This window comes from Ursus maritimus, unplaced genomic scaffold (assembly GCF_017311325.1).
Source record: "Ursus maritimus isolate PB19 unplaced genomic scaffold, ASM1731132v1 scaffold_9, whole genome shotgun sequence".
In the NCBI taxonomy this organism is placed as follows: Eukaryota; Metazoa; Chordata; class Mammalia; order Carnivora; family Ursidae; genus Ursus; species Ursus maritimus.
Window position 1 is genome coordinate 47,546,252 of NW_024427107.1, and position 25,838 is coordinate 47,572,089.

General features: G+C 39.2%; 1 protein-coding gene across 2 annotated transcripts in view; it reads left to right on the forward strand.

The window, feature by feature from the left end:
• FZD6 (frizzled class receptor 6) overlaps window positions 1–25,838 on the forward strand; it is a 37,477-nt gene that overhangs the window by 9,419 nt on the left and 2,220 nt on the right. For both annotated transcript variants that reach the window (XM_040626124.1, XM_040626125.1), the window contains exons 3-6: window positions 18,317–18,513; window positions 21,359–22,376; window positions 23,489–23,637; window positions 24,898–25,326. In XM_040626124.1, the coding sequence (XP_040482058.1) occupies window positions 18,317–18,513; window positions 21,359–22,376; window positions 23,489–23,637; window positions 24,898–25,326 (1,793 nt within the window). The remainder of the gene's footprint in view (window positions 1–18,316; window positions 18,514–21,358; window positions 22,377–23,488; window positions 23,638–24,897; window positions 25,327–25,838) is intronic.

The window sequence follows — 25,838 nt, forward strand, 5'->3', positions numbered from 1 at the left end:
CACTCTGAGAACCACTGCGCTAAGACAAGTTGGGAAAGATGTGTTGCCATCCTTCCTAGATGAGAGTAAATGGCTTTTGGAAGCAACAAGTGTTGACCAGATTAGCATTGGCCTGCATATGAGGTGCCAAGGTGGTACTGATTTGCTCCAATAGAGACCACGTCTGGAAAAGCATCTTAGCCATTTGATTAAGGTTGCTTGAGACAATCTATTAATAACATATTTGGTTGTGCTGGAAAGTTAAAATGGACAGGTGCTAAGAATTACACTATGTTTTCAGTGGTGTTATTAGCCTCTGAAAGTGCCCCCCTTGGCTTGTAGTATTGCTTTTGATGTTCTACCATGGTAGAGGGAGATTTCTAATGGCTTTCATTTGGCCCCTTCTACCATAATAATGTTTATCCAGGAAGCTGTGTGGTGATCGTGCTATTGCTAAATACAGCTATTTGAAGTATGCCTGGACTTGGGAAATTACAATGGATTGGAGTCCCACCAAGCCCCTGTCATGAGCCCATTTATCATCTGACCTCCAGAAGCCCAGTTTCTGAAACTAGCGCATTGAATCTAGAATGAATACACCCATATCAGCCCTGTCTAAAATTGTATCAGCCCTGTCTAAAATTCTGTTCTTTACTCCTTAATCCAGCACACTCAGAAACCAATATAGTGAACAGTGTCTTACAAGTAATGTGTATTCCTCTTTTCCAGATTTGATTTTAGCTTGACCCTCCCAGGGCATGCTGGGGTAGAATTCTGCTTACAGGTTGAGACACTGAAGAGTGGTTGGGATGTGGTATGAGGCTATTTATTTTCTTCTTATAAAGTAAATTTTGCAGATGAGGAGCACCTGCCCCAACAGACAAGGGACAAGGGTCTGCTTTGAGGTATTCAGGTTCAGAGAGCACTGTGTGAGTACTCTGAACCTTGTCTTGTATCTGCTTCAGATCTGCGGCTCCCGCTGCTTCCAGATCACAGTATCTCTCGCTCTCTTATGTGAAAGGGAAGCAAAATTTAACTGATACAATTTGGCAACCTGCAGGATCAAACTGTGCATTTGGTTTTCAACTTCTTAAACCTTAAGTCCTTTTAATCCTTATATTTCATTCTACTCCTTGAACCAAGAATTGAGGGATGCCATTTGTCACTCTTTCCTAAGCTAAACAGTGCCACTAGAAGCACTCACCTCAGCCCACGGTCCTTGAATACCTCATGCTTTCCATACGATTTTTGACTTCTCTGGCCGCAGACACTCAGCCTTCCCTTTACGGGGCATGCCATTCTAAGACATTCTGGAATCTAAGTGATTACAAGGATAATGCGGTTAGCTGGTTTTCTGCTATATACCATGGGTTGCCAGAGTGTTCACTGCTTTTGGCCCCAGTTAGGCCAGAACACCAGTTCTAGGATTCCTCCTGTTTCACTGAGGTCACTTACAACCCATTCTTCATATAATTGCTGTACCAGTCAGTTTTCTTGGTTGCAAACAGTAGAAACCAACTTTGACTAACTTAAGCAGAAAATGGATGGATATTGGGTAGCTTCTTGAATCACTGGGGAGACTGGAGAGCCAGGTTCATAATAGAGAGAGGAGTAAAGGGAACCAGGACACAGCTAAGATCATGCCATAGCATCAGTCTGTCACGAGTGCCAAGGACACTTGACGCTTCCTAGACCATTGTCCCTGGATACTTACTTTGACACTGTGGGCTTTATCCATGCCTTAAATAATCTGACTGGATCGGTTCTTTCACATAGCCTTCTCCCCAAGAATCACAGTCCTTGGAGCACCCAAATGGCCACGCTTAGATTACGTGCCTCTGTGTTCATTGGCAGGTTGCACCCCTGCATCTCTCCCTACGCTTCTGTAGCATCTCACCTACTTCGGGATTCCCAAATAGGGCTGCTGGGCTGACGGAAATGATAAGCATTCGCTCCAGAGCTCAGCGCAAGACAGGATTACCTATGAAGGAGAAAATTTCACTGTAGTACCTACAGTTGTTTTGAAATTTATGTCCAGCTCTGCTACTCAAGTCTTTGTTACCTTCTTCATAAACTTTTTGAGTCATAAAATGTCCTTAGGTATTATCCGGCAGTTCATCACTCTCATTTTACTGACGGATGGTCTGAGGCTCCAACACAGGAAGTGATCTGCCCGCGGTGACACTAGTGGTTAGTTATGGCACTGTTGGAGCGGGAAGCAGAATGCTGGCATTTTTTCTGACACAGTATTATATAAAATACTTTGCATGTTTGATTCTTATGGTCTATTTATCATAATGTGACTCTGGTTATATTTTAGAATGGAGGCCTCAGTTGCCTTCTTAATGGTGCTCTTCTTCCTCATCCCTGCTAGTAGTAATAGTAACTACCACAGGATTTCTGCCAGGAGCTAACCATTTCCTTAAGGAGGCTACCTTTTACTTCTGAGTGTTAAGACTATCATCAACTGGACTGTTTTAGTTACTATTGAATAGTAGAATCTCAAAAGCATTGATATTTGATGTCGTGGTTAGTTACTGGATGAGTTTCGGAGCCTTCTTTGAGAATGAAATTTGAAAAGCAGAAATTCACGAGTGAGACCGTGAAGGCCCTGGGTTACTTCAGAGACTTGAAGGAGGTATGTCACCAAGGGGGGAAGAAAGGGAGCAGACTGATGAGACTAGGAAGTTTGAATCCTTGCTCAGTTCACATAGTTACACAGCACTTGTCCTGCTAAATAGAAATACTAGTTTACTGATACGATGGAATTCAGAGGGTAGTATTATGGACATAAGTAATGTCACAATGAGCCAAGCCCGTAGTTTTCCACCTCAGGGTTTGGTTTCTGAGAAACTCAGGACATTTTGTGGAAAACCATAAGCGATTCCTATCAAGTTTTTTGGTTCAAATGACTGGGGAAATATGCTCATTCTGTTTGTTCTGTTTTTACCCGATTGGGATGAGTTCAGTAACAGGCTGACTACCCATTATTTGAAGTGCTCTTATTTGTTCTATAACTATCTGTTTAAAAAAACCACCTCCATCAGGAGGTACGTGTATCATCTGAAATGTGATTAACACAGTTTGAGGTTTTATACTCTTTGATTATGTGTCCTGTGAACATTTATCTTTCAAACTGAAGACTTTTGTTTCATGTATAAGTTTACCCGCCCTCTTTTGATATCTGTTTTCCCTTTCATCCTTATTGGCCTTCTTGCCCGTCTTGTGTTTTGGGGAAGGGTAGTTTTCAAAGAGAGGAGGGTGGTAGCATAGTGTCAGGGTTAAAGAGGACATACTCTGGAATCGGACGGATCCAAGTTCACATCCTGGTTGCCACTTACTACTTAGGACACTCCATGAAAGTTGCTCATAGAACCTTGGTGTCCTCATCTGCAGGGCGGAGATAAGAACATCCCTCGCACAGGATTGCTGTAAAAGAATTGGCACGTGAAAAACCACAGTGCCTAGTTTATGGCAAGTGCAACTCTGATTTATTATCAGTACCTCTAGTGTTGGTAAAAGTAGCATTAGCAGGAGTAAGGGCGCTGAAATTCTCATTCAGATTAGATTTGGGGATTTCGTAACAACTTCAATAAGCAGTTGGATTCTGTTTTCTCACTTTGAACCTGAAGGTCTGGATTAGGTCAGTGGTTTTCAGACTATGATCTCTGGAAGTGCTTTGAGGTCACTGGCGGGGAAGGGGAGCAGTGAGAGGTCTCTCCGAGGGAGGGCTTCCCTTTCAGCCGGAGCAGCTGTGCTTTTATTTATTTAATATATTGGGCTTCTTTGTAATCTCTTATTTAAAGAAAATCTTCCTTGGCAAAATACACACACACACAAATTTAGAAAGTAATAGACTAAGAAGTCCACTCAAGTCCCTTCCAAGTCTAAAATTCTTCTTGTCAATCAGTTTGCAGCAGAACTTGGAAGTCCACACTGGATCTGACCTGAAGACATGTTTTATTTGTCCCGTACCTTATTGAAATGTTTATATTAAAGTGCCAAAGTTAAAAATTTGGAGATTTTATATAAAAATCTAGATTCTGTTTTCTTGTGAAGAGTGGATGTATCTGACAAGCCTGTGCCCCCGTTTTCAAAGAGCAGTCTGCCGGGGTCAAATGGCAGCCGCCCCCAGCTGTTCCTGCTGTCTTGTCCCTTCTGAATTTACCAGCCTGGCCTCTGGAGGTATTTGAGGCTTCACCATCTGATCTATTGTCTGCTTGTTGCATGCACCCCAACATTATTGGGTTAACCAGTACTGGATTCTAGGAGAATTAAGCAAAGGATGGGACTTGCCATAAATTTGCCCTGTAAGGAAGTTATTTTAACATAGCAAAAGGACATGTGTCACTTTCATGCTGCCTGCCCTTAAACTGGACAGTGAAGCGTTCTTAAATGCCGACCGTCTGTTTACCCTAGCTATTACTGAATGACTCCTGAGTTCGAATTAAACACAGTGTATTTTCGTTCTTTCCACCATAGGGCCTGATTAACAGACACTCAGAAATTTTAGGAACGAGGCTTGTTTGGACAGTAAATAAGGAAATAAATGCTACTAGTTGCCCGGGCTTCTCCTTCCACCTCAGCTTCAGAGTGGATACTCGCACGGTCGGGGCATTCTCCCGCTTAGGATAGAGAAAACGGAGAGAAGTTCTCTGCCGTCTTTCTCTAACAAGCTCCTGTGAGGCAGCAAGGGGTCGGTCTCAGCGTCATTCATGTAAGGGCGATATGGTCCGCCGCCTGCGGAGGCCCGGTGTTGCCCAGTCTCTTCGCCCCCTCGGGACAGGGTGGGCTCTCCACTGGTCCAACGTCCTTGAAAGCTCTTGCTCTCTAATTGTTGGGTGTGGGTTCTGTATGTGCCCTTTAAATCAGACTTGTTAATTGTAGTGTTGTAATCACATCTCATATTTACTTATTAATTTTTTCCATGTTTGTCCTTTCATTTACCAGGAAATATGCATTGACTTTTCCCATTAAGGTCATGGAATTCTACATTTCTCCTTGCAGTTTCATTGGTTCTTACTTTATATATTTTATGCTACTTTATCAGCTGTATACAGTGCTCAGCAATGCATTTTTAAGTGTATCTGTTGCAGTTTCTCCAGAACCTGAGTGTTTTTTGGTAGGAGATACTTAGTTGGTCACATTCCTAGAAAGTCCTCATTCTTTTTTCTTTCATTTCTTATATTCCTTCACTTGCTCGGTATCGTGTCACATTTTTATTTTTTAAATTTTAATTCCAGTGTAGTAATTCTATAGTGTTATATTGGTTTCAGGTGTACAAGGTAGTGATCCGGCAATTCAGTATATTACTCAGCGCTCATCAAGATAAGGGCGCTCTTGCATCCTCATCACCTGTTTCACCCATCCCCCAACCCACCTCTTTTCTAATAACCATCTGTTCTCTATAGTTAAGATCTGGGTTTTTTGGGGGGGGAGGGGTGTCTTTTTTTTTCTTTCTTTATTCCTTTGTTTTGTTTCTTAAATTCCACATATGAGTAAAATTATATGGTATTTGTCTTTCACTGACAGGCTTATTTCGTTTAGCATTATACTCTCTAGTTCCATCCATGTTGTTGCAAATGGCAAGATTTCATTTATTTTTATGGCTGAAAAATATTCCATTATGTATCTACCACATCTTTATCCATTCATCTATCGATGCACACTTAGGCTGTTTCCATAATTTGGCAATTGTAAGTAATGCTGCAGTAAACAAAGGGGTGCATATATCCCTTCAGATTAGTGTTTTTGCATTCTTTGGTTAAATACCCAGTAGTACAATTACTGGATCATAGTGTAGTTCTGTTTTTTATTTTTTGAGAAACCTCCATACTGTCTTCCACCATGACCGCACCAGTTTGCATTCCTACCAACAGTGCAAGAGGGTTCCATTTTCTCCACATCTTCACCAACACTTGTTCTTTCTTGTGTGTTTAATTTTAGCCATTCTGACAGGTGTGAGGTGATATCTCATTGTGGTTTTGATTTGCATTTCCCTGATGGTGAATGATGTTGAGCATCTTTTCATGTGGCTGTTGGCCATCTGTATGTCTTCTTTGGAGAAATGTCCGTTCATGTCTTCTGCCCATTTCTTGATTGGATTATTTGGTTTTTTGGTGTTGAGTTGTATCAGTTGTTTTACATATTTTGGATACTAATCCTTTATTGGATACATCATTTGCAAGCATATTGTCCCATTCAGTAGGTTACCTTTTAGTTTTTTTGATTATTTCCTTTGCTGTGTAGAAGCTTTTTATTTTGATGTAGTCCCAATAGTTTACCTTTGCTTTTATTTCTTTTTTTTAAAAGATTTTTATTTATTTATTTGACAGAGATAGAGACAGCCAGCGAGAGAGGGAACACAAGCAGGGGGAGTGGGAGAGGAAGAAGCAGGCTCACAGCAGAGGAGCCTGATGTGGGGCTCGATCCCATAACGCCGGGATCACGCCCTGAGCCGAAGGCAGATGCTTAACCGCTATGCCACCCAGGCGCCCCCTTTGCTTTTATTTCTTTAGCCTCAAGAGACATATCTAGAAAGATGTTGTTATAGCTGATGTCAGAGAAATTACTGCCTGTGCTCTCTTCTAGGATTTTTATGGTTTCAGGTCTCACATTTTAGTTCTTTCATCCATTTTGACTTTATTTTTGTTTGGTATAAGAAAGTGGTTCAGTTTCATTCTTTTGCATGTTGCTGTCCAGTTTTGCTAACACCATTTGTTGAAGAGACTGTCTTTTCCCCATTATGTATTCTTGCCTTTTTTGTCAAAGATTAATTGACCTTATAATTATGGGTTTATTTTTGGGCTTTCTTTTCCTTTCCATTGATCTATGTGTCTATTTTTGTGCCAGTATCATACTGTTTTGATTAGGACAGCCTTGTAATATAGCCTGAAGTCTGGAATTGTGATACCTCCAGTTTTGTTTTCTTTTTCAAGATTGCTTTGGTTATTCAGGGTCTTCTGTGGTTCCATACAAATTTTAGAATTATTTGTTTTAGGTCTGTGAAAAATGCTATTTGATTGGGATTGCATTAAATGTGTAGATTGCTTTGGGTAGTATAGACATTTTAACAATATTTGTTCTTCCAATCCACAAACATGAAATATCTTTCCATTTGTTTGTGTCACCTTCAATTTTTTTCACCTGCGTTTTACAGTTTTCAGAGTACAGGTCTCTCATTTCTTTGGTTAAGTTTATTCCTGGGTATTTTATTATTTTTGGTGAAATTGTAGATGGGATTATTTTCTTAACTTCTCTTTCTACTGCTTCATTATTAGTGTATAGAAATGCATCGGATTTCTGTACATTGATTATGTATCCTGCAACCTTGCTGAATTAATTTAACAGTTCTAGTAGTTTTTTGGTGGGGTCTTTAGGATCTCCTATGTATAATGTCATGTTATCTGCAAATAGTGAAAATTTTACTTCTTCCTTACCAGTTTGAATGCCTTTCATTTCTTTTTGTTTTCTGAGTGCTGTGGCTAGGACTATATTGAATAAAAGTGCTGAGAGTGGACATCCTTGTCTTGTTCCTGACCTCAGGGGAAAAATTCTCAGTTTTTCCCAATTGAGTATGATGTTAGCTCTGAGTTTTTTATATAAGACCTTTATTATGTTGATGTATATTCCCTCTGAACCTACTTTGTTGAAGGTTTTTGGCACGAATGGGTGTTGTACTTTGTCAAATGCTTTTTCTGCATCTATTGAAATGATCTTATGGTTTTTATCATTTCTCTTATTGATGTGATGCATCATGTTGATTGATTTGTGAATATTGAAGCACCCTAGCATCCAGGAATAAATCCCACTTGAGCGTGGTGAATGATCTTTATAATGTATTGTTGGATTCGATTCACTATTATTTTGTTAAGGATTTTTGTGTCTATGTTCATCAAAAATATTGACCTGTAGTTGTCTTTTGTGTGTGTGTGTGTGATATCTTTACCTGGTTTTGGTATCAGGGTAATGCTGGCCTCGTAGAATGAATTTGGAAGTTTTCCTTCCTCTTCTATTTTTTTGTAAAAGTTTGAGAAGAATATGTATTAACTCTTCTTTAAATGTTGTTAGAATTCATCTGTGAAGCTGTCTGGTCCTGGACTTTCGTTTGTTGGGAGTGTTTTGATTACCCATTCAATTTGATGGCTGGTAATTGGTCTGTTCAAATTTTCTATTTCTTCCTGATTCAATATTGGGAGTTTATATGTTTCTAGGAATTTATCCTTTTCTTCTAGGTTGTCCAATTTGTTGACATATACTTTTTCACATTTTCTTACAATCCTTTGTATTTCTGTGGTGTTGATTGTTGTTTCTTCTCTTTCATTTCTGATTTGGTTATTTGAGTCCTCTCTCTCTCTCTCTTTTTGTTTTTTTTTGTTGTTGTTGTTGTTTTGTTGTTTTTGTTGTTGTTGTTGTTGTTGATCTTTTCAAAGAACCAGCTCCTGGTTTCATTGATCTGTTCTATTGGGTTTTTTTAAGTTCATCTATTTCTGCTCTAATCTTTATTATTCTCTTTCTTCTGTTGGTTTTGAGTTTTGTTTGTTCTTTTTCTAGTTCCTCTAGGTGTAAGGTTAGGTTGTTTATTTGAGATTTTTCTTGCTTCTTGAGGTAGGCCACTATTGCTATAAACTTCCCTCTTAGAACGACTTTTGCTGCATCTCAGAGATTTTGGAACATTGTGTTTTCATTTTCATTTCTGTCCATGTAAATTTTTATTTCTTCTTTGATTTCTTGGTTGATCCATATGTTGTTTAGTAGCATGTTATTTAATGTATATGTGTTCTTTCCAGACTTTTTCTTGTGGTTGCTTTCTAGTTTCATAGCATTGTGGTCAGAAAAGATGCTTTGTATGACTTTGATCTTTTTGAATTGGTTGAGACTTGTTTTGTGGCCTAATACATGATCTGTTCTGGAGAATATTTCATGTGCACTTGAAAAGAATATATATCCTGCCGTCTTAGGAAGGACTGTTCTGAATATATCTGTGTCATTCAAAGTCACTGTTTCCTTGTGGATTTTCTGTTTGAGTGATCTGTCCATTGATGTAACTGGGGTGTTAAAGTCTCCTACCGTTATTGTATTACTATTGATTAGTTCCTTTATGTTTGTTATGAACTGTTTTATGTAGTTGAGTGCTCCCATGTTGGGTGCATAAATATTTACAATTGTTACATCTTCTTGTTGGATTGTCCCTTTTATGATAATATAGTGTCCTTTTTTGTCTTTTGTTACAGTCTCTGTTTTAAAGTCTATTTTGTCCAGTATAAGTACGTTATGCCACAGCTTTCTTTTTACATCTGTTTGTGTGATAAATGCTTTTCCATCCCTTCACTTTCAATCTGCCTGTGTCTTTAGGTTAGAAATGAGTCTCTCATAGGCAGCATATAGATGGGTCTTGTTTTTTTATCCATTCCATCCCCCTATGTCTTTTGATTGGAGTGTTTAGTTCATTTACATTCAAAGTAATTAATGATATGTATTTATTGATATTTGGTTACTTGTGTGGTTGTTTTTATAGTTCTTCTCTGTTTCTTTCTTCTCTTGCTCTCTTCTCTCATGGTTTGCTGGCTTTCTTTAGTGATATACTTGGATTCCTTTTCTTTATCTTTTGTATATCTATTACTGTTTTTTAATTGTGGTTACCATCAGGTTTGTATATAACATCTTCTGTATATATCAGTCTATATTAAGTTGATGGTCACCTGAGTTTGAACCCATTCTTTACTCTCTCCCCTGCTGTGTTTTATGTATATGGAGTCATATTTTATATTCTTTTAATTTGTGAGTCCCTTGACTGATTTTTACAGAAATTTTACTGCTTTTGTGGTTCCTACTTTTTTTTACTTTTACTTATGGTCTTTCCTTTCCACTCAAAGAGTCCCCTTTACCATTTCTTGTTGGGTTCGTGTAGTGGTCATGAACTCCCTTAACTTTTGTTGTCTGGGAAACTATTTATCTCTCCTTCTATTCTGAATGATAGCCTTGCTGGATAGATTATTCTTGGCTGCAGATTTTTTTTCCTTTCAGCACTTTGACTATATCATGCCACCTTCTTCTGCCTGCAAAGTTTCTGCTGAAATGTCTGCTGATAGCCTTATGTGGTGTCCCCTTGTGTGTAAATGTCTTCTTTTCTCTTGATGCTTTTAAAATTTTCTCTTTATCACTACTTTTTGCCATTTTATTTACTATGTATGTTGGTTTGGACTTCCTAGGGTTGATCTTGTTGGGGGATTTATGTTTTCCTGGATCTGGTTATCTATTTCCTTCCTCAGATTAGGGAAGTTTTCAGCTGTTATTTATTCAAATACATTTTCTGCCCCCTTTCCCCTCTCTTCTTCTTCTGGGATCCCTGTAATGAGAATGTTATGCTTGATGAAGTTGCAGGGTTTCCTAAGTCTGTTCTCATTTTGCATAATTTTTTTTCTCTCACCTGTCCAGCTTGATTACTTTCCATTACTCTGTCCTCGAGGTTGCTAATTCATTTTTTGCTTCCTCTAGCTTACTATTTATTCCATTTGGTGCATTTTTTTTTAAGCAGGGTCCATGCCCAGCCAGAAGCCCAATGCGTGACTTGGACTCATGAACCTGAGATGCAGACTTGAGCTGAAAATCAAGAGTTGGACACTTAACTGTCTGAACCACTCAGGCACCCCTCTCTCTAGTGTATTTTTTATTTCATTTGTTGTTTTCTTTATCTTTGATTGGCTCTTTTTATCTCTTTTTTTAAGAGTCTCACTGAGGTCTTCCACACTTTACTCAAGTCCAGTGAGTATCTTTATGATCATTACTTTAAATTCTCTATCAGACACATTACTTATCTCTGTTTTGCTTAGGCCTCTTGCTGTGGTTTTGTCCTGTTCTTTTATTTGTTACATATTCCTCTGTCTCCTCATTTTGTCTAATTCTCTATGTCTGTTCTGTGTGTTAGGAAAGTCAGCTATGTCTCCCACTCTTGAGAGTAACGGCCTTGTGAAGAAGAGGTCCTGTAGTGCCCTGCAGTAGCAGTGCCCCCTGTTCACCAGAACCTGGTGCTTCAGGGGTGTCTCCTATGTGTATTGCATGCTGTGTGTTGGCTCTTCTGCACTGGCTCTCTTTGTCTGTTGTGGGCAGTGTTTGGTCCATGTGTTGTTAGTAGGCCAGTCTGGGGCCACCTTGGGCTTGAGTTTAGTCAGACCAGGCATTTGCCTGAGTTACTCTAGCACCAAACTGAAGGGTGCTTTCCCTGTGTTGTCCCCAGAGAAGCTTTTATTGGTTGATGGGCCTGCAGTCAGACCAACTGTCTGCCCCCAGCCTGCTGCTGGGATTGTCCGACTGGGGTGTGTGGTTATCTTCTCCTCACCCAAGGGTAGGAGTCACTTTGGAGTGGTACCAGCTCCTGTCATGGCTGCTTGCACAATGCCCAGCTTGTGGCTCTAGTTGGAATAGGCTCCAACCAAGAGCTGTTGGAGGGGGCAGGGCCCATAGTGGCCACAAGGTTTATGCTGGTTGAGGGGAGCTGCCATTGCAGGGTGTGGCTGGTGCAGCTGCTGGTGTGGGGCCTGCAGTTTTAATAAGGCATGCTGGTCTTCAGTGGGACCCACCACCACTGGAGGATTGAGGCTTCACAAAGCACAGGGGTTGGGAGACAAGGTGTTGGCAGGGTGCGCCAGTGTTCTGGGGAGAGGACACTCAGTGCTGGGACTGAGGCAAGCTTGGCTGGAGGGGGCGGATCCCCTAAAAGGGTAGGTGGTGGTATAAGCAAGTTTAGGTAGTGAGTGTCAGCTCTGGGCTAGTTCCCAGAAGTGGCCATGTGTTTGTGCTGGTGGCGGGAAAGGGAAATGGTGCCTGCCAGCTCCTTTGTTCCTGGGGGAGTCCCCCAGGGATCTCTATCCCTTGGGGACACACTCTGAAATTAGTAAATAACCCTCCCATATGCCCCAGGCTGCTGCCTCTATGCTCTATCTCCATGGGTTGTTTGTAGCGCTTTCTCTTTAAGGTTGGGGACTCAGCTGGCTCTCCCAGAAACCAGCCTGCTGATTTTTAAAATCCTAGGCTTTAAGTTCCACTGGTTGTGAGAACTCACAAATTTAGCCCCTCTAGTTTTAAAAGCCAAATGTTATGGCACTTCATCTTCCCCATGCAGGCTCCCCTGTGTGATAGTCTTTCTCTCCCCTCTCCACATCCATGGCTCCCTCCTTTCCAAGGACTGCCAGGGTTCATTTAGATCTGACCACATCTCTACCCTCCTTACCCTCGTCACTGTGACCTCCTCTCCACCTTTAGTTATGAAGTTGGTTCCGCCAGTCTTTGGGTTGTTTTCTGGGTTTTTTACACTGATGTGAGCATTATCTAGTTCTATCTGTGGGCCAAGGTGAGCTTAGGGTCCTCCCATTTCACCATCTTACCAGATACTCCACCTCCATTCCTTTTTATCTTTCAGAAATGTCTCAGTGTTTATAGTTCATTGATAAGACCTTTTCCTAGTTTTTTGTAGAGCTATAGATTTTCTTTTTTTTAATCCTTAAACTTTTTTCCCATTTCAATGACATTTGGAGAAGAAGAGGATGTTAATATGTAAATTCAGTGCATTCCTCTTGAATCAGAATTTTCATCTTCTCTTACTCTATTTGTTCTCTTTGGGCACTTTCATTCACGTATTTCAATTACCTTTTTCATAATGATGGGTTCCAAATCTATGTTCTTTACCTAAAGTCTCTTACTTACAGAACTTTGCTTATATAACTGTCTGCATGTTTCATGGGCATTTCAAACTGTCCATCAACAGGTGAATGGATAAACAAATTATGGTATAACCACATAATGAAATACTACTTAGCAATTAAAAAGAATGAACTGTTGACGCACGGAACAACATGGATGAATCTCAAAATAATGATGCCAAAGGAAAGAAACCAGACAAAAAGAATATATGTTGTATGATTCCATTTATGTAAAACTCTAGAAAACACCACTCTATAATGACAGAAAGCATATCAGTGGTTGCCAGGGGAGGTTATTGACTTGGGGTGGGGGTAGGGCGCGAGAGGGGAGGTAGGAGAGAGGGATTACAAAGAGGCAAGAGGAAACTTTTCATGATGATGGATATATTTAGTTCCTTGACTGTGATAATGGTTTCAAGACCCATCAAAGTTTATACTTTATCCATGTTCAATTTATCATATGCCAACTATACCTAAATAAAGCTGGAAGAAAACCCTCAGTATTAAAGGCTTTTAACAGAAAAACAGCAGTTCCTGCCCACTCTTCTCTATGCCCATCCTAATCCTCCTCCCCAAAGGCAGACACTTTGAACTCTTTCAAGCCTCTTCTGATACATAGGCCATGTTCTAATATGCTTAGTCTGTTACTTACTGATCTTCCATTTAGAACTTCAAGCAGTCTCTGTTTATTCTTTCCTCTTACAGTAGTTGATATTTATTTGTCTAACTCTACCATTTTTACTTCTCCTCCCAACATTCTAATACAATTCTTGGTTAAATCAGTCATCAGTGCTAGCATTAGTAGGAACATTAAATATTGTACATTACTGAGTCAAGTAGTATGCTTTGATTGCATGTATTTCTTTAATATCTTCCCTCTTGGTTAATGCAGTAACTGCATCTTCCCTCATTTACTTTGTTTTTTATGTACCTATAGCTAATTGTTTTCCTGATTTTTTAGACATCTAATAGTGATTTTTCCAGATGCTCAAAATATATAATCTGTCAGTTCCAGTCCCCCATTCCCATTCCCTTGAGACATTCCTCCTTCAGCTGTCTGTCCTCCCATATATGCCCTGATTGTTTTCTGGACTAGATACAGAGCTGTCATGTTAAGGCTTCCTCTTGCCATTCTCCAATGTTGGATCAACTAATTTGTGAGTCCCATGTCATTTTCCTTCATGGCTTATTCATATATTCCTTCAGTTGGTTTTAAGAATACTACATCCTCTAGTTGCTTCCTTAAAAGGGATACTTGAAAGTTAACATTTTTTTATTCCTTTCAGGCCCCAAAAGGGTATTATTTTACTCTCACCTAAATGTTTGGTTGGGTATAGAATTCTAGGTTAAAAGTAATATTCCTTCAGAATATTAGAGTTATTTTTTGCACTGTCTCCTAGTATCTGATATTATTAGATATTCAGAATTTAATTCCTTTGTGTGTGACCTGGTTTTTTTTTTTTTTTCTATTTGGAAGCATTTATGGTCTCTTTATCTTGATGCTCTGAAATTTTTTATTGATGTGCCTAGTTCATTCATTGCTCTGGATAGTTCATTTATTTAACAGATATTTATAGAGAAATCATTCTACACATGCACACACACACACACACACACACACACACACTGTTCAAGGCGCTAGGGATATAGCAGTGAAAAAAATAGACAAAATCCCTTTCCCTCATGGAATTTACATTCTAGTAGTAAAGGCAGAAATTAGGAAATAAACTAATATATAATGAAATGCCAGATAGTGATAAGGACCATAAAGAAATACAAAACAGAATAATGGAACAGAGAATGGAAGGACAATTTTTTACATAGGATGGGCAGGGAATGCTTCTCTGAAGTGACAGTTATGCAGAGACCCAAATGAATGAGGACACAAGCCATGTGACTATGTGGAGGAAGAGTGTTCTAGGCAAAGGGAATAGCAAATGCAAAGATTCTGAGGCAGAAATACACATGGAATGATGAGAAGCAAAAGGCCAATTTGGTGGCACTGGAGTGAATAAGAGAAAGCATGGTAGGAAATGAGGAAAAGGCTGGTAGCAAAGTGGATTTGTAGCCAGGGGCTAGAAAATTTAAGGCTTCTTAGGACTTGGTAAGGACTCTGGAATTTATTCTAATGGAGTCTTTTGAACAAGGACAACTTACATTTTAAAGAATCACATTGGTTGGAGGGGGGATCTGAATGGAAATTGTCAGATTTGCAAGAATGTTAAGTAGTGAGACGATTGGGAAGCTATTTCAGTTGTCTAGGTGAAAGATTTAGCGGCATAGACATAGTAACTTAGTGAGAAATGAGATGATTTGAAATATATCTTGCAGGGAGAACCAACAGGATTTGCTCCTGGATTGAATATGGGGTAAGAGAAAGAGAGGAGTAAAAGCTGAATCTTTAGATTCTTGGCCAGAGAACTTGGTGATGGTGGCACCACCTAACTGAGATGGGGAAGACTGAGGGATTGTTTGGGAGATAGGGTGCAGTGGGATTGAGCTATGTTTTGGACATACTGGGTTTGAGATGCATGTGGACAGCTTAGTGGAATTCTCCAGGAAGCAGGTGGTCATCAAGTAGAGAGTTCACAGGAGAGATGGGGCCAGAGATAACTTTGGGAATCCTTCATGTACAGTTGGTATTTAATACCATAGTTCTGGACGAGTTTCCCCTGGGGAGTGAGTATAGATAAGGTAGAGGTCTGAGGATGGAACTCTCAAGTACTCCAATATTTAAAATTGGGAAACGGAAGAGGATCAGAAAAAGAACAGCGATGAGATAGGTAGAAATCCAGGAGAATTTGTATTCTAGAAGCCAGTTGAAAAAAGTGTTTCACAAGGAAGGCAGGATCCACTGTGTAAAATATTGTTAAGAGTTTAGTAGCATGAGGACTTAGAATTGACTATTGGATTTGACAATATGGAGTTTATTGGTGGCTCTGACAAGCAGTTTCACTGAAGTGTGAGGACAATTGGAGGGAGGCTCAAGAGGGAATGGGAAGAGCAGAATTAGAGAAAGTAAAGACAACTATTTTGAGGAGTTTTTCTATAAAGGGGAACAGAAAAATGGAATAATGGCTGGATGGGGATTGTGATATGGAGTCAAGGAAAGGTATTATTGTTTTGTTTATGATGGGTGATAATAGAACAAGTTTGTCTGATGGGATAATCACTGTAGCATAGGGTTTGGAATTGGAGGGGTTGGAAGAGAGAAGAATATGAGAGAGATCTCTGTAAAATAAAATTGACTGGGGACGCCTGGGTGGCACAGTTGGTTAAGCATCCAGCTCTTAATTTCAGCTCAGGTCATGATCTCAGAGTCATGAGATTGGGCCCCACGTTGGGTTTTGCACTCAGCATGGAGTCTGCTTAAGACTCTCTCTCTCCCTCTACCCCTCCCCCAGCTCACACTCTCTCTGTCAAATAAATAAATCAAAAAAAAAGAAAAGAAAATTGACTGAAGTTTTAGCCCAGAAATGTTTTAATAGTAAGATTGCAGTGCGATGCCACCTTTTTCAGTTTGTAAGCTAGTACCCTTCTGTTCTGAAAAATGTTCTTATATTCTTTATTTGACTATCATCCATACCTCATTTTCTCTGTTCTTTCTGGAACTCCTTTAGTCATGTGTTGGACACTTGGACTGATCCTCTGATTGGGAGGATTTTCTCTCTGATTGTCCATCTCTTCCCTCAGCTTTATCTTCTAATCCTTCTGTAGAGGTTTTTTTTTATTTGAGCTATCTTATTAATTTTCCATAGCATCCTGTCCCTTTTAAATGGATGCAATAACTTCTCATTTACAATAGTAAGGTTTTTGTTTGTTCTGTGATTTGTTTTCTTCTGTTCCCTGCATAATCTCTGTTTCCTCCAAATATTCAATTATCTGCTTGCTTGCTTTGGTCACCCTTTGATGTGAATGGCTTTCTTCAAATGTCTGACGATCCTTGGCTACCCGTTTTTATTTGTGCGGGGCCCTAAAAAGCTGTGTGTGCAAGAATGGGGCTTGTTACCTGTGGGCTTCATTGTAGGGTGAGCTCAAGTTCGACTGGCTTTTTCATTGTCAGTGTGTCTCTTCAAGACTGTTGAGTTTTTTCGAAGAATGGGGGTGGTAGGTATATGCCTGAACAGAACAGGAACAGGGAGGTGAAGGCTTCATGTTTCTGTAGGTAGACTGTTATTCAGTCCCTCTCTTTTCTCTTTGTGCGTTATCTCTGTCCTGTGCTTGACGCCCCAAGTGCAGAACATCTCCAGCTCCGTTTCTCCTGGAAACAACCCTGGTAGAATGAAATAATCATCTGGGCTGGCGTAGGGTGAGAGTAGCCTTTTGTGCTACTTGGTACCTCAAAGAACAGACTCTCGGGTTATTTAGAGCACATCAGCTCATTGTCATCTGAATGTCTCCACTCCTTCTTCATAGTCCACCCTGTGTCCCATTAAGCCACTTTCCACTCCTCTAATAGCTTTCCATCTTGGAAAGCCTGGGGCTTTCTTTTTTGTTGTTTTTGTCATTGGAAAAGTCAGATATGCTAATGTGATCGCTTCTGTTCACTTACTGATGGGTTAGTGCCTTTTTTCCCCTTTATTATAATTTAGTGAGGAAGCATGAGGAGGGAAAGGGGGTAAACATACATGGTTAATGTGCCAGGTTTATCCAGAACCCATCTGCACTCTCTACAGTGTAATCATCACAATAACTGGCATTTATTGAGTGCTTACTACATGCCAGACACTGTTTGAAGTGCTTTACATTTATTAACTCTGTACTCGTAACAATCTTATGCAACAGGTACTATTATTATTGCCATTTTACAGATGAAGAAACTAAGGCACAGAAACGTTAACCCGACAAAGTTACACAGCCAGTAAGTGAGGGACTAGCATTCCAACTCAGCTGTCAGACTCTAGAGATACTTCCTGCTTTTAAAACTCTCCAAAGTATTTCATTCCTTAATTTCAAAAATCCGGACAACTTAGCATGCCATTCCTGATCTCCAGGATCAGGCCCAGCGTACCTCTCCAATCTCACCTCTCTCTACTCTGCCCTTAACACCACCTCTTTGACCTCATATTCTAGCCACGCTGAGCTTGCCCTGCATGGACAAGGTTCTAGTGATCCTCGCGCCTTTTTCATGCTCTTCCTCTGCCCCAAACATTCTTTCGTTCTCTAGAATGCTCAGTACAGTGTTAGGGTATTCCATTATATACTTATAAGTTGAATATTTGCATAATTTATTTTACCTAGCAATCAACTCATACTTTTGATTTGATTTAGCATGTCTTCTTGAAAAATGTATAGTTGAATAAAATAATAATGTTCCATTGCATATGAAAGGTTCATAAGTCTAACAGACTAACTGAAATTATCTCCTTAAAATGTGATTGTATTGAGGGGCACTTGGCTGGCTTAGTCAGTAGAGCATATGAGTCTTGATCTCAGGGTCATGAGTTCAAACCCCATGTTGGGCATAGAGATTAGTTAAAAAACAAATTAATAAATAAAAGTGAAAAAATTTGTATTGAGAGTGAGACGTTCTTTTGGAGTGTAAGTAAGTGAAAATGTATATACTTTAAATATTAAATGAATTCCATTCATTTGTTATTAAAATGTTTTCTCACCTCATCTTCTGTTTTTCTTAATAGCCTTTTCTTCCTCTTGCAAATTTGGAATGTTCACCAAACATCGAAACTTTCCTTTGCAAAGCTTTTGTACCAGCCTGCACAGAACAGATTAATGTGGTCCCACCTTGTCGTAACTTTTGTGAGAAAGTTTATTCTGATTGCAAAAAATTAATTGACACCTTTGGTATGCGATGGCCTGAGGAACTTGAATGTGACAGGTAAATTATGTTTTCAACTGAAAGTTACCAAAACGGAAAGCTATCTTTTAATGTTGCTATTAGTTTTCTAGAATGTTTGTAAGAGGCTTTCATTATTTAATTCAACAAATGTTTATTGCACACTTAACATATGCCAGCCACTGTGGTGATAGTGTTTTGGACACAGTGGTGAGCAAAAACAGATTTGCAGTGGGAACTTATAGTGGGGTGGGAGGAACAGATAGTAATCAAGTAATTATAATAATAAATGTAAAATTATAACCATACTAGATCCAACAAAGGAGAAGTACACAGTTCTCCAAGAACATGTAAGGGTGCCTTTGACCCAGACTGGGGGGAAATGAACGTATTATCAATTCACTGACCTTTTTGCACCTTGACCTTGATTCATTACTTCTGTCTCCTATTCTCTAGACATTGGGGGATTGCAATTTGAAATATTCTGCTGATATAATGAGACCCCACATGATAAAGCTGGGAAGCTGTGTCTATCTTTTTGTGTCTTTATCTGTAGACTAAGGTATAGAAGCTTTGTGGCAGTCGTATACTTCCGGCAGATAATTGTTTTCAGGAGCAATTGATAATATATAAAGTAGAGGACGCTCATACCTTACATTCTAGGCAATCCCCTTCTATAGAAACTTTCACACAAACAAGGAATCATGCATAAGAATACTGATTGTCACATTATTCCTAATTTTTTAAAAAAAGTGAAAAAGTGAAAGTCCATTGTAGAATGACTGGTAAATTGTGAGGTACTTACACACTAGAACACTGCGATACAGCTGATAAAATTAATGTAGTTGATCCACACCTGTAAACATGGATAAATCTAAAAATTATACTGTTAAGTAAAAAATGAATGCTGTGGGTTAATATATATAGTATGATGTCATTTATATACAATTCAAAACCTGTGAAACATACTATATAACACAATGGTTAGAAAATCACATAGTAAAAAAAAAATTTTAATGCATATGGAGAATAAAAACTGAACTTGTGGTAATGAGTATTTCTGGAGAGAGAGAAAAGAGAATAGGACCAGAAAGGGGTCCCAAAAGCTAGAAAGCAAAACTGACATAATATTAAGTTTTAAAAATGCTGGTAGATACATAGTGTTCTTTTTGTGGGCAAACTATTTTATTAATTGCTACTCTTATCTATATCTAAAGCATATTTTAAACATTTCCTTGTTGGGGTGCTTGGCTGTCTCAGCTGGTGGAGCGTGCAATTCTTGATCTTGTTATGAGTTCGAGTCCCACGTTGGGTGTAGATATTACTTAAAAATAAAATCTTTAAAAAAAAATAAATAGCTTTCTTCTGAAAAACTCCCACTAATTTATTTTTTTAAGGATTTTATTTATTTGAGAGAGAGAGAGAGCACAAGTAGGGGGAGGGACAGAGGAAGAGGGAAAGGGACAAGCTGACTCCCCCATGAGTAGGGAGCCCAACGTGGGGCTCAGTCCCAGGACCCCAAGATCATGACCTAAGCCAAAATCAGATGCCTAACCTACTCAGCCACCCAGGTGACCCAAAACCCACACTAATTTCTAAACTATATAGACCCTCTAAATTAATACTGGTACGTAGAAACTCACCTGTGTAGTAAAGGGTTTCACAAAATAGAAATATGCCTGTGTATATCACTCTGGTCTGCCATAAACAAGGGAGGCAAAGAGTGCAAACTTCCAGTTGTAGATAAATATGTCATGGGGTACAATGTACAGCATGGAGAATATAGTCAATAACGTTGTGTTGATTAGATGGTGATTAGATGGTTGATCACAGATGGTGATTAGATTTACTATGGGGACCATTTGTCAATGTATATAAATGTTGAATCACTATGTTGCACACCTAAAACTCATACAACATTGTATGTCAACTATACCTCAATTAAAAAAACCCCAGCCAAACTGAAACAGAGTAGTGATGAGAATTAAGCTGGTCCCCAGTCTACCTCTTGGTGATCTTCTCGCCTTTAACAATGTAGAGATCACCTGAACTCAGTCCAGGAGAGGGAAGGGTCTCATTTCCGTCAATTTTAACTGTCAAACCTTAGTCATATGGTTGAGCTCCTTTGTGGGCATTAGAAAACAAGTGAACTTCCCCAAGTCTTGTATTTCTAATGCTATAAACAGACAAGCCAGCACTTTTTTGTCTGGAGACTACTAGTTAAGATAAATTCTTTCTTTTTTTTAGGATAAATTGTTAGATATTTAGTCTTGGAAGCAGAAATTATTTAAAAATTATTAATTAGGGCACCTGGCTGGCTCAGTCAGTGGAGCATGCAACTCTTGATCTCAGGGTTGGGAGTTCAAGCCCCACTTAGGGTGTAGAACTTACTTTAAAAAAAGTTTACAAGGGGCCCCTGGGTGGCTCAGTCATTAAGCGTCTGCCTTCGGCTCAGGGCCTGAACCCAGGGTCCTGGGATCGAGCCCCACATCGGGCTCCCTGCTCTGCTGGGAGCCTGCTTCTTCCTCTGCCTGCTGCTCCCCCTGCTTGTGTTCCCTCTCTCCCTGGCTGTCTCTCTCTCTGTCAAATAAATAAATAAAATCTTTAAAAAAAATGTTTATAAAATAAAAATTATTAATTGATCATTTTCTGAGTAAGGGAATTTTCATAGTCACTTGCCTGGTATTAAATATATGTTAGCGTGGTGGGGGCTCACTAACAACTACAAGTTTTTAGTTAACTTCAAAGGTCCAACCTATAATTTATCCAGGTTGTGTGTCTTCCCATCAATTATGAATGCATCAGGTAATACTTTAGAGCTGGAAAGCATAGCATTAAAATAGTGAATCAGTAAAAACATTGACTTCAGTTTTTATAATCTCTACAGGTTGCAATACTGTGATGAGACCGTTCCTGTAACTTTTGATCCACACACACAGTTTCTTGGTCCTCAGAAGAAAGCAGAGGAAGTTCAAAGAGACATTGGGTTTTGGTGTCCAAGGCATCTTAAGACTTCTGGGGGACAAGGCTATAAGTTTCTGGGAATTGACCAGTGCGCACCTCCATGCCCTAACATGTATTTTAAAAGTGATGAGCTGGAGTTTGCAAAAAGTTTTATCGGGATAGTTTCAATATTTTGTCTCTGTGCAACTCTGTTCACATTCCTTACTTTCTTAATTGATGTTAAAAGATTCAGATACCCAGAGAGACCAATTATATATTACTCCGTCTGCTACAGCATCGTGTCCCTGATGTACTTTATCGGATTCTTGTTAGGCGATCGCACAGCCTGCAACAAGGCAGATGAGAAGCTAGAACTCGGGGACACAGTAGTTCTGGGCTCTCAGAATAAGGCTTGCACTGTTCTGTTTATGTTTTTGTATTTTTTCACAATGGCCGGCACGGTGTGGTGGGTGATTCTTACCATTACGTGGTTCCTAGCGGCAGGAAGAAAATGGAGTTGTGAAGCCATTGAACAAAAAGCGGTGTGGTTTCATGCCGTTGCGTGGGGAATACCAGGTTTTCTGACCGTGATGCTTCTTGCTATGAACAAAGTTGAAGGAGACAACATTAGTGGCGTTTGCTTCGTGGGCCTTTATGACCTGGATGCTTCTCGCTACTTTGTGCTCCTGCCACTGTGCCTTTGTGTGTTTGTCGGGCTGTCTCTTCTTTTAGCTGGCATTATTTCCTTAAATCACGTTCGACAAGTTATACAACATGATGGCCGGAACCAAGAGAAACTAAAGAAATTTATGATTCGGATTGGAGTCTTTAGTGGCCTGTATCTTGTGCCACTAGTGACACTTCTGGGATGTTACGTCTATGAGCAGGTGAACAGGATCACCTGGGAGATAACCTGGGTCTCCGACCACTGTCGTCAGTACCACATCCCATGTCCTTATCAGGTAAAGAGCATTTGTATTAGTTCACTAATTTTTTCAAGATTTTATTTATTTGAGAGAGAGGGGGAGAGAGCACATGCACATGAGCCAGTGGGGAGAGGGAGAAGCAGACTGACTGAGCTGAGAGCCCAACACGGGGCTCGATCCCAGGATCCTGAGATCATCACCTGAGCTGAAAGCAGGCTCTTAACCAACTGAGCCACCTAGGAGCCCCTGTAGTAGTTCAGTATTTAACTTTAACATAGAGGATGTTCCCTGGAAGTACACTTCAGCTAGTCTGAACATGACATTAGATTTTTCAGAAGAAAATCCAGTGGACAGAGGGAATGATTCCCTGGGCATTAGAAGAAACTGGAGTCAGGGCCTCAAGAATTCTTCCTCAAGTTTAGACTTTGGTTACAATCTTAAAGTGCCTCCTTTGCTATTCTTTTAAAAATTAAATTCGGTTGCGGAGGCAGATAAATAATAATGAGGAACAGAAACAGAAGAACAGGTCTGTCAACTCCTGCTGAATTGGGAGTTGTTTTTAATTCTTCCATTAGTGGGGGGAAACCATATTTGGGTATATTTAATTTGATCATATCATCTTACAATTTTTTGTTTCGTATATGCTTATAAAAACAGAACTTATTTTACTGTATTGAACTGATACTTATTACACTCTCACCAACCAAATTTTTAAAAACACAACAATGCATAAAGACTCGAAAATACTATGTTGTTCCAATGAATTTAAATGTAATTTTTTGGTAGATTTAGTTTAGGAAAGTAGATGAATTCTTAAAGCCAGATATTTTGGCAATTTTAAGAGGCTGCTATGTTTATAGGGAAAAAATGCTGGGAAATCAAGCCAAGATTTAGGATATTCTTTCTAAATATATTTAAGTGTTTTTCCTTTCTAGCTATGTATTTTGATACACAGATAAGCTCTTCATTCAGAACTTTAGTAAAGAATATACTTAAAGCAGCACTATTCATTATATTATGCTATGTCAAGCACTTTATAATAAAACAGACTGAAGATTTATATTTTTTATTCAGCTTTTACATTGACTATATAGACTTCTTTCCACTTAAAATGTATCACTGAAATTGTTATTCATTTTTTTTTGTAGGCAAAAACAGAAACTCGACCAGAATTGGCTTTATTTATGATAAAATATCTGATGACGTTAATTGTTGGCATCTCGGCCGTCTTCTGGGTTGGAAGCAAAAAGACCTGCACGGAATGGGCTGGGTTTTTTAAACGAAATCGTAAGAGAGAGTAAGAAGCTATTGAATTATCTGATGTTGTTTTAAATTAAATAGAACAAATACCAAGGAACTATTCAAGTCATCATTGTACTGGAGTTTCGTTATGTCAACTATTACATCAAATTTGGAAATCTTTTTTCTAGAGAAATATACTTTATTTTGTTTGGCGTTCGTTAAAATAGTCTTTGATCTATACTATTCTATTGAAATATGAATGAAAGATTTGTAAAGTGTGCATTTTCTTTACACAGCTTATTAATATTATGCTATCACTGGATTCATTATTTTGGGTGAAGCATTTTAAATTTTAATTATTTTATCAGTGATAAAAGATTAAATGAGATCAAATATATGTAAGGAAATCTAGAGAGCATGATTCAAATATATTGTATGATCATTGTTTACTACCTTTAAATTTTACTACACATAGTGCTGGCTTAAAATATCACTTATTTGCCTTGCTTAAGATGGTAAAATTTTAACCTTATGTAGTATTTTATAATAATATAGGAGATTTGCAAGTAAATAGTTCAATTTGGTTATATACATTGTATGCTCTATACAGTCAACAGTGTAGTATAGGTTTTCAACTATTCCCCATTGGTTTAATAAACTTTTTGGGGGTAAAAATTTCAGAGCTATAGATCTTTTCTAAGTTTTTGAAGTCTGAAGAATTGCATCTATTTTTTTTAAGATTTTATTTGACAGAGAGAGAGATAGAGAGCGGGCACAAGCAGGGGAAGAAGCTGAGGGAGAAGGGAGCCTGACTGAAGAATTGCATTTAACTGCACTTTAATTTTTTTGCCCTATTATTATTTATGTATCCCATATTTATATACTCACACTTCAGTATAACTTGCTAACTTTAATGTTAGAAAGCAAACAATTAAATTTAACGACAACCATTCTATGTTCTTTCTCTTCTGGTTTACTTTTATGTTTGATATATTTATGTGTGACACACAGATAGTCCCTACTTTATGCTGCTTTGAGTTTCCTTGTCCTCATCCTTTGGTTTGGCTTCTTTAATTTCTTACCAATCTACTTAGGCCGACAAAGGTAACTAACAGTGTATGCAAAAAAGATTTCACTTGACAATCTACTTATAGCTCATAGTATCTATAATCTCAGATTTCGTAACTATAAATGGTTTAGAATTTTTAACTTAATTGACTAAGGGTTTTTGGTATAAGATATGGGATATGCTTTTTGGCTTCTCGATAACACTTAACATTTACCAAGTCAGCCCTCTCCTTGGTTTCTCTTACAGTCCAATCAGTGAAAGTCGAAGAGTTCTACAGGAGTCATGTGAGTTCTTCTTAAAGCATAATTCTAAAGTTAAACACAAAAAGAAGCACTACAAACCGAGTTCGCATAAGCTGAAGGTCATTTCCAAATCCATGGGGACCAGCACAGGCGCTGCCGCCCATCATGGCGCCTCCTCGGTGGCGATCACCAACCACGATTACTTAGGGCAAGAGACTATGACAGAAATACCAACCTCCCCAGAGACATCAGTGAGAGAGGTGAGAGCAGATGAAGCGAGCACCCCCAGATCCAGAGAACAGGACTGTGGGGAGCCGGCCTCCCCAGCGGCATCCAGCTCCAAACTCTGTGGGGAACAGGCCGACCGGAGAGGCCGGGCCGGCAATGGGAATGATAAGATCAGCGTATCCGAAAGTATGCGGAGTGAAGGAAGGTGAGCGTGGATTTTGTTTTCTTAAATCGGGACCGCTTTGAATACTGCATTATATACTTTTTTTTTTTTAAGATTTTATTTATTTATTCGACAGAGATAGAGACAGCCAGCGAGAGAGGGAACACAAGCAGGGGGAGTGGGAGAGGAAGAAGCAGGCTCATGGCGGAGGAGTCTGATGTGGGGCTCGATCCCAGAACGCCGGGATCACGCCCTGAGCCGAAGGCAGATGCTTAACCGCTGTGCCACCCAGGCGCCCCTGCATTATATACTTTTTATTAAAGCATAGCACATCTGGAAAGAAAATATTCTAGGAGATGACATGTTCATACACTTAATCCAAGGAAGTTTGGGTTTAAGAAGTTGAGGTTCAGACTATAAATGTGCTGTTTGGTAGTTCGATTCTTAGCTTGGAAAAGAGCCTTCAGGAATGTTGTTCAAATAGGAAAGTGATGTTCGTTTCTACGGTAATTGTTAAGTGTTGCGTGTATATTTGGGTTAATGTTTAAATCCTT